We start from the raw sequence: 16,057 nt of genomic DNA, 5'->3' as shown, positions 1-16,057 counted from the left end.
TGGGTGTTTCTCAAATAGGGCATCCAGCCATCGACTACCAAAAGGTTGGACCATCCTGATCTAGATTGTGAGTTCAGAGTCCCAACATGGGGCTTGAACCCTCAACCTTCTGCCTTAGAAGCAAGAATGCTATCCGGTTGAGTCAGGCTCAGCACGTTGGGTGTTTCAACCTTGCATAAATAGAGCAATAAAAAGAACAATAGAGTACACTTGGATTATAAATTGGATTTAGATCATAAACTCCGTATCCCCATCACAGGTTGGCCACCATTGCCCTAGAGGCCTAGACTCTACCTCAACTCATTTAATGGCAGTCTCAGCAATATACTCCGCAATGTGTACTGTAGACTGGAGATGCATCCCCACAACTGCCCTATTTCTATCTCGTTGTTCTGCGTAGAGTTATGTACTGACTCCTGAGTTGAAGCTCCTACAGGTCTATAGGAGTAGAGATAAAATTAAAAACAGTGTATGTTGGAAATCTGAAACATTGGAAATACAAACAACAACAAGATTACATTTGTATACAGCAAGTCAGTCACAGTTTGAAAGGGAAAGCTAAGCTGATGGAACTGATTTTCAGAAAACCCTGTCCCCATCAACCACCGGGTGTGCAGTTGTACATGTGCAGCAATGTTTTATGTTTGTCACTTTAATGACCTGTAGTGTCAGAAGATTCAGGGGCAGAAATACTCTTCACTGAAATTTAGGTTCTGTCCTCTGCAGAATTAGAGCTCAGCCTATTTGGATGTATGGCTTAAAAAAAATGTGGAATGGTTTTCAGTAAAGAGCAAAGAAGAGAGACGACTGCTGTGTCAAAAGAAAACCTTGGTTCATATCTGAAAGTAATTGTGACGCATAATCTAAATGCCTTCTGGAAAACCATTCCCTCTTTCATAACCCATTTTAGCACTATGAGTAAACCAGAATCAAAACCATCTCTCCCTTACTGGAATATACAGGAGTTTAGTGTTTTAGTGACACCAGTGCACAAAATAATGCATCAAACTACAGTAATTTCTACATAACAATGATTGGGTCTGAGAACTAGATATGATCTGAGAAGAGTTTGTTTGTTGGCGATGGCTGCCATGTTCACCTACAAAATTACACATTCCTGTTAAATATTTTGAGAAGTCTTGTCTATTATAATATGCAAGAATTATCATTTAATCATAGAAAGATAAGGAAACTTTAGCAATTAACATGCTTTTCCATAATGACCAGGTATAATATGTGTTTCTATTCCACAGAATCACAGATCGGTTATCCAGTAGACCCAATCTGGGGAGATTTCCCTATATTCTGTTATAAACATTAACCTTGTTTAAGACCTTTAACAATTCTACAATAACTGGATAATGAAATAATCCAGTCCTCTAAAACTGCCCAAGGAAGAAACAAGTTTATATAAATTGGATGATCTCTGAAGTATAGTGGATGAGCCATTTTTGCAGCATGTATGAAAAGTTAATTGGAGAGCAGTAAGGCAAATTGTCAGTTACTTTTAAAATGGGTGAATCTGGGGAAGGCTGAAGTTGAAATTGGTACGGTGAAGATTTTGTTTGCAACAGAAGTCCAGAGCAACCAGTCTTCCAAATATTAGTGAAAGATTTGTGACTTTCATCCAAGATGGGAAGGGTAAGAGGGGTATCCTTGGAGCTATGCTGGCTTCAAGGTGATGTGCTTGACATGTCCAAATTTATTCAACTCTCTGTGGCAGTCTTGGTAGTTCAGGTTCCTGAGCCAGGCAGGTCTGCAGTACTGCAGGGCACTGCTATGTCTGATCAGCTAGTCTGTCGTTGGCGAGACTTGGAGGGGTAGACCAGTCATAGTACTTCCTGCTCAGCTCCTGATAATCCTTAACGGGTAGAATGGTCCAACAACAATAACTTTTATTTATGTAGTGCTCTTTACGCCACACGGTGTCTCGGAATGCTTAACAGTGGCAGAGCCTGATGCCGAGCCAGAGGGATTGAAGAGGAAGATCTTCAAGCGCGACCTGAAAATGGAGAGAGGGGGGGGCAAGGCAAAGGGATTGAGGGAGAAAGCTCCACAGCTTCAGGGCCTAGAGGCTGAAAGCACGCCTGCCGATGGTGGGGTGGAGGGTCCGAGAGACGAGGAGGTCGGAGCCAGTCGAGTGGAGTCAGCTGGTAGTACTGTAAGGAAAGAGAGCAGGTTGGAGAGAAAAGGGGGGTGCCAGAGCATGAAGGGATTTAAAAAGAAGAGTGAGAATCTTGAAATCGACCCGCTCTGTGACAGGGAGCCAACGGAGTTTGATAAGGACCGGGGTAACGGAGGTATGGCGTTTAGTGCGGGTGAGTATGCAGGCGATGGAATTTTAAATGATTTGAATTTTGTGAATAGTGGAGCAGGGGAGACCAGCGAGGAGGAGGGCGTTTGACTAGTCGAGAGGTGATGAAGGCATGGATGAGGGTTTCAGCAGCTTTTGGAGTGAGGTACAGACGAAGGCTGGACAAGCAGTGGAGGCACTGCTTTCAATGGGAAGCTGTGCTGGTTAAACTCCAGCAGTACTACAATGCATGTTCTGCGATTTCCCCAAGCCTTGGCTCTTGCCGGCCTACAACTAATATTCTTGTGAAACGAGAAAGGAAAGATCAATGGAGTCAAATAAACCATTCATGAATTTTGTAAGTAGAGATAATAATAGTAGTAAAATCAAGAAATTGAATAATGAGTACAGCATATCCTTTTTGGGTGGCTATATTTTGGAAGCACTGGAAAATAGCTGTGTTATATTTTGCCTCTTGGTGAGAAAGCTGAAAACAAGATGTGCTAAAGTGTTACAGAAGAGTTTGTGCAGTGAAATTGCTAGTAGGATTTAGTTCTTGCAGTTTCTGTGTAGCACTAAAGCAATCACGAATGGCTTATATCCATTTTATTCTGCTAAAGCAAAACTAAATATATTCCAGCTGAGTAATGTAGAATGACCTCCCTGATTTATACTTCACTGCTAACCTACATTTTTTCACTTTATTGATAAAAACCAAACATGAAGACATAAACACATCATAAAATGTTGCAAAAAACCCAAAATATATTAATGCTTTCTTTAACAAAAAGTGGGTGGCCCACTTGGGGGGAAGAAACACCACTGAAGGACCAAATAGTTCTTTTCCACCTCACATTATATTTGAAGGCCTGGAGATCTGCCGAACACCAGCATTGCTCACCATGCTTGCCAGTGTCCTGATGGCGGGGCTCCAGGAGGTCGCAGCCTCCTGTCTCTCGGGGGCCATGACCGCACACAGATGGATACACCCAGAGGGAGAGAGACACACACTCACACACAGGGAGAATACTCTATAATCTATCAGTACCTATTGTGCTAAATATGTCTGGTGACAACATTGCTTAACTATCCTAAAATAACTTAAATTATGGAATGAGAAAATATTATTCGACTATTAAGTTCACTCCTGCTTATAACTTAAAAACTACCATGGGCTTCACTTACCTGCTGTATTCCTGGGGAACATATTTTGTAGGTTTGCTTTTGTTCAACCAGGTGTCTGATGTATGTGAAAACCTATCACCACGCTTAAGAGTATACAAACCAAACTGAAAGTTCCATGCATCCCACCTATACATGGAAACTCCCATATAGGAATGCATCCTGCTTACCTAATTCTGGAGAGTATTAGGTACAGGCTGGCAAGAGCTAGGCTTGGAGAGCCCTGAGGGGTGCATTAGAGTACTGCTGGAGTTTAACTAGTTAAAATCACAAAGTGTGACATTGAAAGCATTGTCTGACAAACTTTCCAACTGCTTGTTCATCTAAGACCACTCTACCTGTTAGGGCTTTGGCTTGCATGGTTAACAGGAGCTGAGTGGGAAGAATCCCTCTCTCCAGTGACTGGTCTACCCTTCCAGGTCCCTCCGGCTGATCTGCTATCAACGGTGCCCTAGAGTACTGCAGACCTGCCTGGCTCAGGAACCAGACTGCCAAGATCGCATAGAGGGTTGATTCAGTTCTGATATTCCATTGCCAAACATGTCTCCTTGGAGCCAGCTCAGCTTCAAGGAGATCCGGCTTGGGAGCAGGTTCATTTCTTTGGTGGTGCGTGTAGAGATAAATGTAGTCAAATGAACAGGAATTCTTATGTTCGTCTTTTTAGTTTTCAACCTATTCTTGTAAACATTTTACAATGTTTTATCAGTGTACTTTATGTGGATTGTACATGTAGCCAAAGTTTAGTAATAAAAAAAAGTTCATAACTAGCTTTACTTATGAGCACTTTTGAATATTTTCATTTGTAAGTTTAAAATTTAGCTGCAGGCTCGGCTACATTCCATGTTCAACGTTTAATTTTCATTTCCCACAACAGATTCAAAAGCTGTGTGACCGAGTTGCCTCTTCCACTTTGCTCGATGACCGTAGAGATGCTGTGCGTGCACTCAAAGCACTATCTAAGGTACACTCTTAGAGGCATTTATTTCAAAATAACTTAAGCATGGAGGACATTGTTTTGTGTGCAATAACATTTAATGGTTGACTAATGACTTGATGGCATGGTAACTCAAGTGGTTGAGTGCTTATTCTTAACAAATGAAGATAATTGTGCTTTTTATTATTTGAACTAAGGTTTTTCAGTTGTTGAGCATTATCAACTTTGAGCTCAATTTTAGTGCAGGGTAGGATTTTCATTTAGAGAACATGTTGCAAAGAGGTACTCTCCAAACTGCTGCTGTATATGTGTGTCTCTCCCAATTACTACAGTTTATAAATAAACTAGTTTCCCAATGCATTTTGTTATTTAAATTTTAATAACTGTATATGAAGCCCATTTTTACAAATCTTTGTACCAGATTCAATTTAACTAACACAGAATTATTTAACAGGAAAGTAGTTTAACTTGGAAAACATTCTGCTATTTCTATGTTATTGTTTTTGTACATATTTTTCCGATGAGTTTCACTGCAATTACTACTCCATTAATGCCTAGTAGTACTGAAATAATAAGATGTGAGAGAGATTATTTGTTCTATTCGCAAACTTAGGGAGAAGTACAGAAACTTATGCTGCCTGTCACGGGAAGAATCGTTTTGCTTTTTTTGTGTGTGCTTCTTCTGCTGCATATCACTCAACCGATCAACTTCTTGTTTCCCTCCAATGCTGCAAACTACTTGCTCTGCAATTTTTAGTCTGTTTTAGTACTTTTATCAGATTCTAATAGTTCAACAAAAGGGTTGCATTTAATGCTTTCTCCATTCAATTGTAAAAATATGTAAATAGAAAAATACCTTACAGTGGGATTCTGTTTTCTTTTAAATACTTGGTGCTTTTACCAAGTTCACTGCCAAATAGCATGCACAAATTATATAGTTCAATATGTGTCAATGTTTGGAAAAAATAGGCCCCTTTGCTTTTTATTCGGGGGTGAGGGGAGAGAGGGGGGAAGGGGTAGACAGTAAGAGGGGATAGATTTTTCAGTGTACACATTTCTAATTGTGTGTAATATATTTCCAATCTTTAAAATTAAACACCAGACTACAAATTGGCCTTTAGCTAGTTACCCTAGGAACTGTGGAACAAATGAAAATGTTTACGTTGATTCAAGCATTCTAAACCTTTTGTGCATTTAAGCACAATAAAACCTAATGTACTACTCTGAATATACCATGAACTCCAAAATCATATGCATGTTCACAGATTTCTTCATAAATGGAACCAGATAAAATACAATCAAGCCCTTTATAATAATCCTTGTATTTGATATAGCGCTTTTCACGTCTTCTAGACGTTTCAAAGCGCTTCACAGAATATGCTGTAAAGTGAATTGACTGTATATTTGTGGGCGAAACGCAGCAGCCATTTACGCCATTATAGCCTAAAGATACACATTGGACCCCATTCCAAGAAAAGTATTTACAAATAATAATAATAATAATCCTTGCATTTGATATAGCATTTTTCACGTCGGGAGGACGTCCCAAAGCGCTTCACCGAACACACTGTAAAGTGAATTGACTGTATATTTGTGGGCGAACGCGGCAGCCAATTGCGCACAGCAATGTCCCACAAACAGTCGTAGATTGAAAATGACCAATTTATTATTTTTTTTTATTTTGGAGGGATTATTATTAGGCTCTGTGTGGAGTAAGGAAACTTGCCCAAGGTTTCACTCTGCCTGGAATTGAACTCAGGTCTTTTGCTTGCAAAGCGAGTGCTCTAATCACTGAGCTGCAGTGGAATCCGCCTTAGCTGGACGGATCTGGGCAGGGAGTTTTGTCCGATTTACCCAGCACCCAGAAACCAAAGTTCTTACCTTTCTCTTCTCTTCCCGTTCTTTGCTGAGCAGCTCTTCCCTCCCATTGCTGTTCCCATTGGATGGGAAGGGGCAATTAGCGGTGGCTACAAGAGGTGCAATCACCTTGGAGCTGCCACTAATGGGTCCACTCCCCTTCCACCGGATGCAGTCACTGGTCCCCAGAGCCGCTTGTGAATGGCTGGTGACCACTCAATCAATCACAATTTGACTCCTCTCATCTCCATTTCCCTCCCTTGTTTCTTCCCCGACCCTCCACCCCCTCAATGATATTGATAGTCAGTAACTGTATTATGAATGGTTGGAGTCCATTGTCAATCACAGTGTGAATCCTCCCATCTCCATCCCGGAGTCGCTTGTGGCTGATTGGAGCCACTTGAGATGCAAAGGTGACCAACGCGACATTTTGCCTGTATTAATCGGATTTTTGTTGAATTAACAGGCATATTTAAAACGGGTAAGAATAGCAATGAATTGAGGCTGGGTATTATATCAGATTTACCTGCCATCCAGGGTTAACCAGGAGCTAAAGAGGATTCCACTGTACTCATAATTAAACTCACTTAAAGTGTGTTTGTTTGAAACAAACTGGCATGGTTAATATCTATTCATTTATATTTTGAATGTAATGCATAAATTTCAGGAACATCAATTTTGTAATACTGTCAATACATAAGGATCCAGGGATGATTCTTGGATAATTTTAGTTATAAGGTTGTGCATTTGCTGGGTCCAAAGCTGAAAATTATATTGTCTAGAGTGAGATTACTATCACCAAGAGGCCCCTACCAGTGTTGAATGGGGTAAGTGCTGCATTTACCTCACATTCCAAATGTTGATGTCCTAGTTAGTGAGTTGCACAAAGGAGCAGTAAATCTTTAGCTTAGCATTANTTTTTAAAAGTCTTTGTGAAAATGTTTTAATATTTTTAATTTTTTTTGTGTAGAAATATCGCCTTGAAGTGGGCAGTCAGGCTATGGAACACCTCATTGGTGTATTACAGACAGATCGGTAAGTGCCCAGTTCTTTAAGACACTTAAAGTGAAAACATTTTCCCTGTCATATAAAAGTGCATTTCAAATCTGTTTATACTGGAGAAATTATAATCATCAGCTATAGCTGCTGCATATGATAAATCCAAGACAATAAAACATTCTGACATGGTAACATCCATTGTATGTTCTTTGGAAAGTACGTTTTGGAAAATGGAGTCCTGTAGCTTAGAGGTTAGAGCACTTGCCTCGCAGGCGAGAGCATCTGGGTTTGATTCCAGATAGGGTGAAACATTAGGCAAGTTTCCTTATTCCACACGCCTCTGTTTACCTAGTAATAAGTCAGAACCCAGTTGTTAGTCGATTGGCGGATCGCTTTTCCTGGGGTAGTAATCCCACCAAAAAATAACAACTAATAATAATTTGGTCACTCAAACTACAACTGTTTGTATATCGAAGATGTGATAAAGCCCTATATCAAATGCAACGATTATTATTTATTATTACATTTAGTTTTGCTTGAATCAACTTTGATGCAATAAAAACACAAATAAGGTCAGAAGGTTGTAAAGATTTACTGTAGTTTGAAACAACAATACTCCCAACAACTTGCATTTTTATAGCACCCTTCACGTAGCGTAGTGTCTCGGGTGAGAACTTACACAAATAATAATTTGTATACCACTGACCTAATTCCATTAGGATTTCAAACAGGTAAGATGAGACAATTTTCTGAATATACACCATCACAAGTTATTTATACCCCTCTATCTTATTGATACTAATTGAAGTTTACTATTTGTGGTAATTAATGGTTTATCATCTAAATAGAACTTTAGGATGCTATTAAATTTAGTTTCATATCTATTTGAAGCATGAATCAGGAATACAATTTTCCTTTCCATTTGCTTTGCAGTGCAGACACTGAAATTATTGGTTATGCATTGGACACACTTTACAATGTGATATCTAATGATGTGGAAGAAGAAGAACCAGGTACAGAAAAGTATTTCAACTCTTATCAACTTTCAGATAAATGTTGGTTACGGTTTCCAGCTCTGAAAGATGAGAATTAAACGTGTCAATGAATTCTGTACAGATACTTCCTTGTGTGTTTTGTACTTTTTAGTACAAGTAGCTCAGCTTAGTGAACCCAGAAGTGAGCTTAAAACAGCTGTTTTACAGTTTAGTTGCAAAAGCTGTACATCTATGAAAATGGTTTTCAGCCAATGAATAATACTTGTTTTTAGGTGGGCGGGGGGAGGGAAACAAATCCTCCAAGTTTGACTGTTGGAGCTGGAAGATTTATCATTAGAATAGGGTAGAAACAAAATATATTTTAATAAAAATACTGAATAGAAAGCAAGGGAAGGAACAAAGAAATGACAATTAGGCAAGATCACTTATTATCTTTTAACTTTTTAAAAGATAATAAGTGATCTTGCCTAATTGTATTAGTGCATGTTATATTGTTATATTGATGCTGCCAAAAATTGAAGTTGCTTTGCCCCCTGCAGGATATTGTTGAGAAGCAAAAAGCTGCAAAACAGTGATAAAAATTAGAGCAAATTGCTGCCAACATGTAGAATATATGTAGGATTAGTAGTTTAGGGTTTATAATATAGTAATAAAGGTATTCATAATGCTTGAGTAAGGTTATAATTGTAACTTTAGTTTTCTTCAGTATTGGTGTGTGAGCTGAAAATGTGCAGAACTGATCAGCCAACTGAGCAGGAGTCTCCATAGACAAATAAGTAGGGTTTCCTTGGAGTTGAACTGGCTCCAAGGTGACATACCTGGCAACAGAATGTCGGAATCGAGCCAGGCCTCTGTGACGGTCTCTAGTCCGGTTCCTGACCAGACGGGTCCGCAGTATTCCAGGGCACTGCTGATGACAGCCCAGCCAGCCTGGCTCATCGGCAGAACTTGGAAGGGCGGAGCAGTCTCTGGGGGCAGGGAATCATCCCACTCAGCCTCTGTTAACCCTGCAACCAAGGCCCTAATAAGTAGGGTGGTTCTAGCTGGACAAGCAGCGGGAAAGCTTGCCAGACAGCAATATCAATGGCAAGATATGCAGTTAGACTCCAGCAGGCAAACCCAGCAAACATTCCTTTCAGCAAAATTACAACAACCACATTCAACCCATGGTGAATGACTGATTAACCTGAAGAATAGTTGGCCAAGATACTGGTAGAAAATAACCCAAACTAATAATTAGAGGACTTGGCACCAAAGGAGCTTAGAATACCAAAGTCCTAAAATTAACATTAAACTTGAATTGAATCTTAAACATATTGCAATCTGTATTTGTTCATTGAGGTGATCTTGCTGAGCTGGCTTTGTTTGGGATCTCTCGCAAATCTCAGCTTGACTGCTCTTAAGTGTTTTCTCAAGAGTGCAAGTCTATAGCCTGTAGTCTGAAGTCCTGGTTGGCCGTGGACCAATCTTAACAATTGCATGGCTATTGATCCTGCCATATTGGTTTTTCTCATTGTTTTAAAATGATCTGCATATTACTTTTATCAAAAATAAAACTATCCGCTATTGTGAATTAGCAGATCCTTAGATGGAGAATGTATTGCAAACAAATTCTAATAAAATACTTAATTTACTTCCATTGCTTTAAGCTGTTTCATTTATGTTTGTCTAAAGCATGTGACAATGCTTAGTCAGTCTTCTATTTTGAGTTCGAATCCTTCAGCATGTGTCTGCTGCATGCAGAATGTTGTATTTATGACAAACCATGGCTGACCTGTTTTTTCTTTTCTTTCATGTATAATTTGGCAGATGGATCTGAAGGTAACATTTGCCTTATTTTTGCATGACCCTGTTTTAAATGAGTTTCGTAATGAAAATGGCCTCTTAAAAAAAATGAAATGCATGTTTTAAGTTTTCATCAAATTCATAATAGTCATGTGTAACATTGATTCTTGTTTTAGCAGGCTCATTACTTTTTTGTAATCAGCGGAGCATTTCTACTATAAAAGATCGATTGTTAGAACATTTGTGCGTTTGTTTCATATAACTCTTCCACAATTTTTCAGAAACTAGAAAGAATTCTTCCTATTAAAGCATTAATATGTTATAAGTTGTATCCTTTTGGAAGCTGTTCAGCGTTACTTGCTTAATGTAGATTATATAAGGCTGCTTTGAGAGTTTAATCCTTGGCTTGGATTGAAACTGGAGGTACACTGAGGCTGATGACTGATAACTCCTTAGAGCATTCTACAAGTAATTAAAAATGTAACATACGACTATTTTCCTGGGCAAAGCAAAGGTGTCCAGCAATGCAAAAGCCACTTCTATGTGCTGCCACTTCACCCCTCCCCCACCTTCCACCACCAATAAGCCCAGAAAAACAGGCATGTCTTTTCATTGTAAAGTGTTTGCAATTCAAGAATGTGGGACTCGCTCTAAATATTGCAATATAATGCGAGGACTTGTTTTTTATGCCCAGAATGAAAATACAGTGAGGCTTATGACAAATTGTTTAATGTAGCAGTGATTCAATTCGCACCTATGGTAGCATTTTTAATGTAATGCCAGTCTGCCATTGTTTCTAAGTGTTTATTTCACAAACCATTGGAAAGCAATTTCATATCATCTTAATTGATTGTATTATGGATTATGAGGTTTGAGGACATCCTGGTTCCAGTCTTCATTCATACTGCTGTGAAAATGTTGACCTGTAAAAAGCATAAAGTTGGATGTAGGTTAGAAATACCCACCCAAATGCAATAACAAAGATTAGAATCCTGTAGTGCATTTGGTACTCCACCCACTGACTCATCATTGCATTTTTTTGACCTGACTTAGAATTTTTTTGCATGGTTCTAAATATTAAATATAGGGTACTCTTTTGTCATTGCATCATTACTTTTTTACATTGTAATCATCCCCTGTTTATTATGATTTTGCAAACAGAATCTTTTTGCTGCTACTTTATCTGTGGAACATGAAGCTGGCCCTCAAAAGGCACAGGTTTATTACATCTGTTTAAATTTACACTTTGAGATGCCCTCCTGATATGAAAGGTGCCAGATCAAATGCAAGTATTATTATTTGTAATCCCTTTTGTTTTCATCTCTCTCTGCAGATGAAAATACTCAAAAGCAAAGTTCTGAAGATTTGGCTGGCCAGTTCACAGAGATTTTTATTAAGCATCATGAAAATCTAACCCTACTACTATCCCTCTTGGAGGTAAGTTCTGTATAAACAAAAATCAAATGAAACCCCTCTATTTCCAGCAAATTAATCTGACTCTCAATTGATACATTGTGCAAAGATTACTATCTACTTTCAACCATTATAAATCTGGTTAAGAAGGATAAGGAGGCATACTTCTTTGGGGCTGAGTTGGCTCCAAGGTGATGTGCCTGATAATACAATATTGGATTTGAGTTGACCCTCTGTAGTGGTATTGGGAATCGAGTTCCTGGGGTCCACAAAATTCGGGGCACTGTTGATGGATTCCAGAAAAAGGGAAATTTCCATGGACATTGGAACTCAGAAGTTTAGTTTGAATACTTTTAAGCATGGCAATGGGATTCCAGGCGCAGGTTTCAGACACCCAGCTGACCAAAAAAATTCTCCTTGAAGAAACGAGATGGAATATAATATGCTTTAAAAAATCTGTTAAATGAATCTAACTTTCTTTTTAAATCTGTAGTGAAGAAACACAATAGTATTGCCCCAACTTTTCAGATTAAAAATCATTTCTATAAACGTAGAGAATCTCTTTCCTGTTTTGTTTAATTTCTTACTTGGACTAAATGCCAGGTTACTACTGAGCATAATTATCCAACTCCTTAGGGGAGGACATAAATCGTATAGAAACACATTATCTTTAGACCATTTGTGACTGTTTAATCCCGGCTCATATTCCCTATTAATGATCTCTATAAAAGCTTGGCCACTACAAGCCAGCTATCCCTATGATAACTTTACTGACACCTCCTCCTTAAAAAAAAAATCCAGAAGGAACAAGAGGCCCTGCTTTCACGGTTTGTATTCGTACAGAAAATCAAGATTAAGTGAGCTTTTGTCCTCCTGTATTAGGAGAAAATCCTTTCAAAATATAAATTGCCATTCTTTGTTCGATCAGAAGATGCACAAAAGTACATTTCTGTACTCATTGTTTGCTCACTATCTGCAACAGGAATTTGATTTTCACGTGCGTTGGCCTGGAGTGAAGCTCCTAACTGCTCTTCTAAAGAACCAAGGGCCGCAGGTTCAGCAGATCATCCTTGTCAGCCCAATGGGTAAGAATGTGATTTACCTCCAATATAACATAATGGAAACTTGAACAATCAGCAGAAAATAAACACACTCTTGCAGCAAATTTTATAAAAACTTCAGAAGCACAGTGCAGCTCTTCTCCCTGCTTCTCACTCTCTTCTTACTTGCCTCTCTTCCCTCTTTGCTTTCCCCCCTCTCTCACTTTCTATGACTCACCCCTCTGCGCGTGCGAGTGTGTGTCTCTTTGCTTCTCTAGCATTCTTACTCTTCTCACTGGCTCTCTCTCTCTCTTTGACACTCTCTTTGCCTCTGGGTAATTACAATTAAAATGGAGGATATTGCATGTAACAAATTGCTGTTGCGTCAATTACTGAATGGTTGTCATATAAACTGAGTCAATTTGGCACCAGATGTCTAATATGTACACAATCTTGATATCCGGTTTAATGCACAGTTATCCTTCCTACTCCACCTCTGGTCCCTGACCATGACTACATTCCTTCAACTTCGCCACATCACCTGCCTTCTCCTTTATCTTACTTCAAACATTCCTCATTCATGCTTTCAACACCTCCTGTCTCAATTTTTCCAATGCACTCCAGTCTCTCCAGCTGCACTATTTACAAGATACAAATGATTCAAAACTCTGGCACCTCTCTCCTTGCCTGTACCAGGCTCAATACCACCATCACCCCGTTTCTTGTCAGGCATCACTGGCTCCCTGTTGCAGAACGGATTGATTTCAAGATTCTCGCTAAATTTTAAAATCACTTCAGGCCCTGGCACCTCCCTCTCCAATCTGCTCACACCCCACTCCAATCTGCTCACACCCCACTCCAATCTGCTCATGCCTTCACTCAGCTGGCTCGGATCTTTTGCACATCCCCTGTGCCTTCTGCTACACCATCGGCGGCCGTGCTCACAGCCACTGTGCCCTGAATCTCTGAAACTCCTTGGCTTAATCCCTCAGTTTTGCACTCTATTTGCCTGTCTTCAAATCACACCTGAAGACTTTCCTCTTTGACCATGCCTTCGGTCACATCCTCTCCCTTTCCAGCTCGTTGTATAAAAGGGTTTCAGACCTTGCGAGTGGAGGGTTTCCATCTGCACAGTCTAAATGTGATGAGTGAGATTTACACTGGACTTTCAGTACTGACATCTGTGTGAATCTCACAGGCTACCCAGGTATTCCCCAGAAATTTGGACAGAGCATTTTTAATCCTGTAGCTCAGTGGTTAGAGCACTCGCTTTGCAAGTGAGAGACCTGAGTTCAATTTCAGGCAGAGGGCGAAACCTTGGGCAAGTTTCCTTACTCCACACACCTTATAATAATCCCTCCAAAAAACAAAACAATAATACTTGGTCATTTTCCAATCCATGACTGTTTGTGGGACATTGATGTGCGCAATTGGCTGCCGTGTTTGCCCACAAAAATACAGTCAATTCACTTTACAGTATATTCTGTGAAGCACTTTGGGATGTCTAGAAGACGTGAAAAGCGCTATATCAAATGCAAGGATTATTATTAATGTTAAAATCCCAACTTTGTTATGTTAAGATAAAATGGAGGTTTGTGCAGCAAAATGTAGGCAATTGTTTTTGTGGACAGATTGAAATCATTGTGGAGCAGGTGATATAAACCAGGTTCCCACCACGTTTGTTGGTGAAGCAGTAATAAGATACTTCTGATCACTGCTCCAGCCTGGTTCCATTGGCAGCAATTGGCTTGGCTCATTTGATAGCACTCACATATGAGTCAGAAAATTGAGGGTTCAAGCCCCACTTCGGGACTTTGAATCTGTATTCCAATGCAGTGCTGGGGGTGTACTTCTTTATCGCAGTTGTGGTCCTTCAGATGAGTCGTTAAAAACCAAGGTCCAATCTGCAGTTCATCTGTTCAGGTGAATCTCAAAGATCCCATGGGACTATTTAAAAAGAGAACGGAGTTTCTCCCTGTTTCCTAGCCAACAATTCTCTAAATAAAATTGGTCATACTCTTCATGCCTGTTTGCGGGATATTGTTGTGTGCAATTTGGCACAAAACTAACTCCAGCTTTTTTGTGCTGACTTCTTTTAAAAGCACAAGGTGTATTTATGTTGCGAGTATAATAAGAATATTTGCATTTGATTAAGCATTTTTCATGGCAGGAGGATGTCCACTGTGCAGGATACAGTGTAATGTTTGTCCACAAAACACACAGTTGCTCAACATTACACTGTATCCTGCAAATTGGACGTTCTTCTGCCGTGAAAGATGCTTAACCAAATGTAAGTATTCTTATTATAATCACAACATAAATTCTCCTTGTGCTTTTAAAAGAATAGTTAGCACAAAAAAGCTGTAGTTAGTTCTGTAGTGACTACATCACTAAAGTTGGTGCAGTCTCTAAAATGGGACGATAGGTAATCTCTCGGCTCTGTAAATTTTGTGAAGTACTAATATGATTATTTCTCTTTCAAAAAGCTTTTTTAACCAATGTGATTGTAAAACTGAACAGGTGTGTCCAGGATGATGGATTTACTTGCAGACTCCAGAGAAGTGATTCGGAACGATGTAAGTAACTTTCAGGGTACTGAAACTTCTAATATGTACATTTCAGTGGATTGTCAGAAAATAGTTGTTATTGGGATTATATTATAGTACAGTGGAAGCCAGTTAAGCCAGACAGACATTTTGTCTGACTTAAGAGGCGTCCGAGGTTAACCAAAATACCATGCCTGACCAGAGGAGCACCACCGATGCCGTATAATATGCAATAATTGTTTCACTTTAAGCAGTGTTAACTGATCAGTTAAAGTTAAAATATTCTCACAGAATTCAGTAAAATAGATTTACTTTTGTTTGGCTGCAAAATACAGCACTTTCCCGCCCAGCAGAGGAGTAGCGGCCCTTCCTCCCTCCCATTGCCGTTCCCATTGGATCGACCGCTCTATAAATTTTGTGAAGTACTAAAATGATTATTCCTCTTTCAAAAAGCTTGTTTTAACCAATGTGATTGTAAAAACGAACAGGGTGTCAGTGGCATCGCTGAGGTGATTGACAACCTGAAGCCACTTGTGAATGTTTGGGCTCCATTCATTCACAAGCGGCTCAGCTGTCATCAATCATGATATTCCCTCTCCTGTTCTTCTCTGTTCCTTTGCCTCCTCACTGGTTAACAGCCCAACTCCAGCTGCTTGTGAATGGCTGGAGTCCGCTGTCAATCGCAAGTTGACTCCTCCCATCTCTCTCCCAGAGCCCCTCGTGGCTGAATGGACACACAAAAGGCCTGAGTGAGTACATTCAATGGCAACCAGTGTGACATTTTGTCCAGATTAACAGAATTTTCATCTGAGTTAACAGGCATATATAAAACATATTTAAGAAGACAAATGAATTAGGGCCAGGAGTTTTGTTCAATTTACCCCAAATCAGGGGATAACCGACATCAGGCAAAAGCGGATTCCACTGTATTTAGTCTAAAAACAGTTTTATACAGTTTCCTTCCAAGTGAACAACAAAATTACATTTGTATAGCACCTTTCACGTCGATAGGA

At 39.5% G+C, this 16,057-nt stretch overlaps 1 protein-coding gene across 3 annotated transcripts in view; it reads left to right on the top strand.

The window, feature by feature from the left end:
• uso1 (USO1 vesicle transport factor) overlaps positions 1-16,057 on the top strand; it is a 56,902-nt gene that overhangs the window by 6,412 nt on the left and 34,433 nt on the right. For all 3 annotated transcript variants that reach the window (XM_007891908.2, XM_042341292.1, XM_007891907.2), the window contains exons 2-8: positions 4,350-4,436; positions 7,237-7,301; positions 8,199-8,278; positions 10,070-10,081; positions 11,379-11,482; positions 12,441-12,543; positions 15,019-15,074. In XM_007891908.2, coding sequence (XP_007890099.1) covers positions 4,350-4,436; positions 7,237-7,301; positions 8,199-8,278; positions 10,070-10,081; positions 11,379-11,482; positions 12,441-12,543; positions 15,019-15,074 — 507 coding nt within the window. The remainder of the gene's footprint in view (positions 1-4,349; positions 4,437-7,236; positions 7,302-8,198; positions 8,279-10,069; positions 10,082-11,378; positions 11,483-12,440; positions 12,544-15,018; positions 15,075-16,057) is intronic.

This window comes from Callorhinchus milii, unplaced genomic scaffold (assembly GCF_018977255.1).
Source record: "Callorhinchus milii isolate IMCB2004 unplaced genomic scaffold, IMCB_Cmil_1.0 Scaffold1, whole genome shotgun sequence".
NCBI lineage: Eukaryota > Metazoa > Chordata > Chondrichthyes > Chimaeriformes > Callorhinchidae > Callorhinchus > Callorhinchus milii.
Note: the sequence above shows the minus strand (reverse complement) of the source record. Positions and strands in the feature narration are given on the sequence as shown.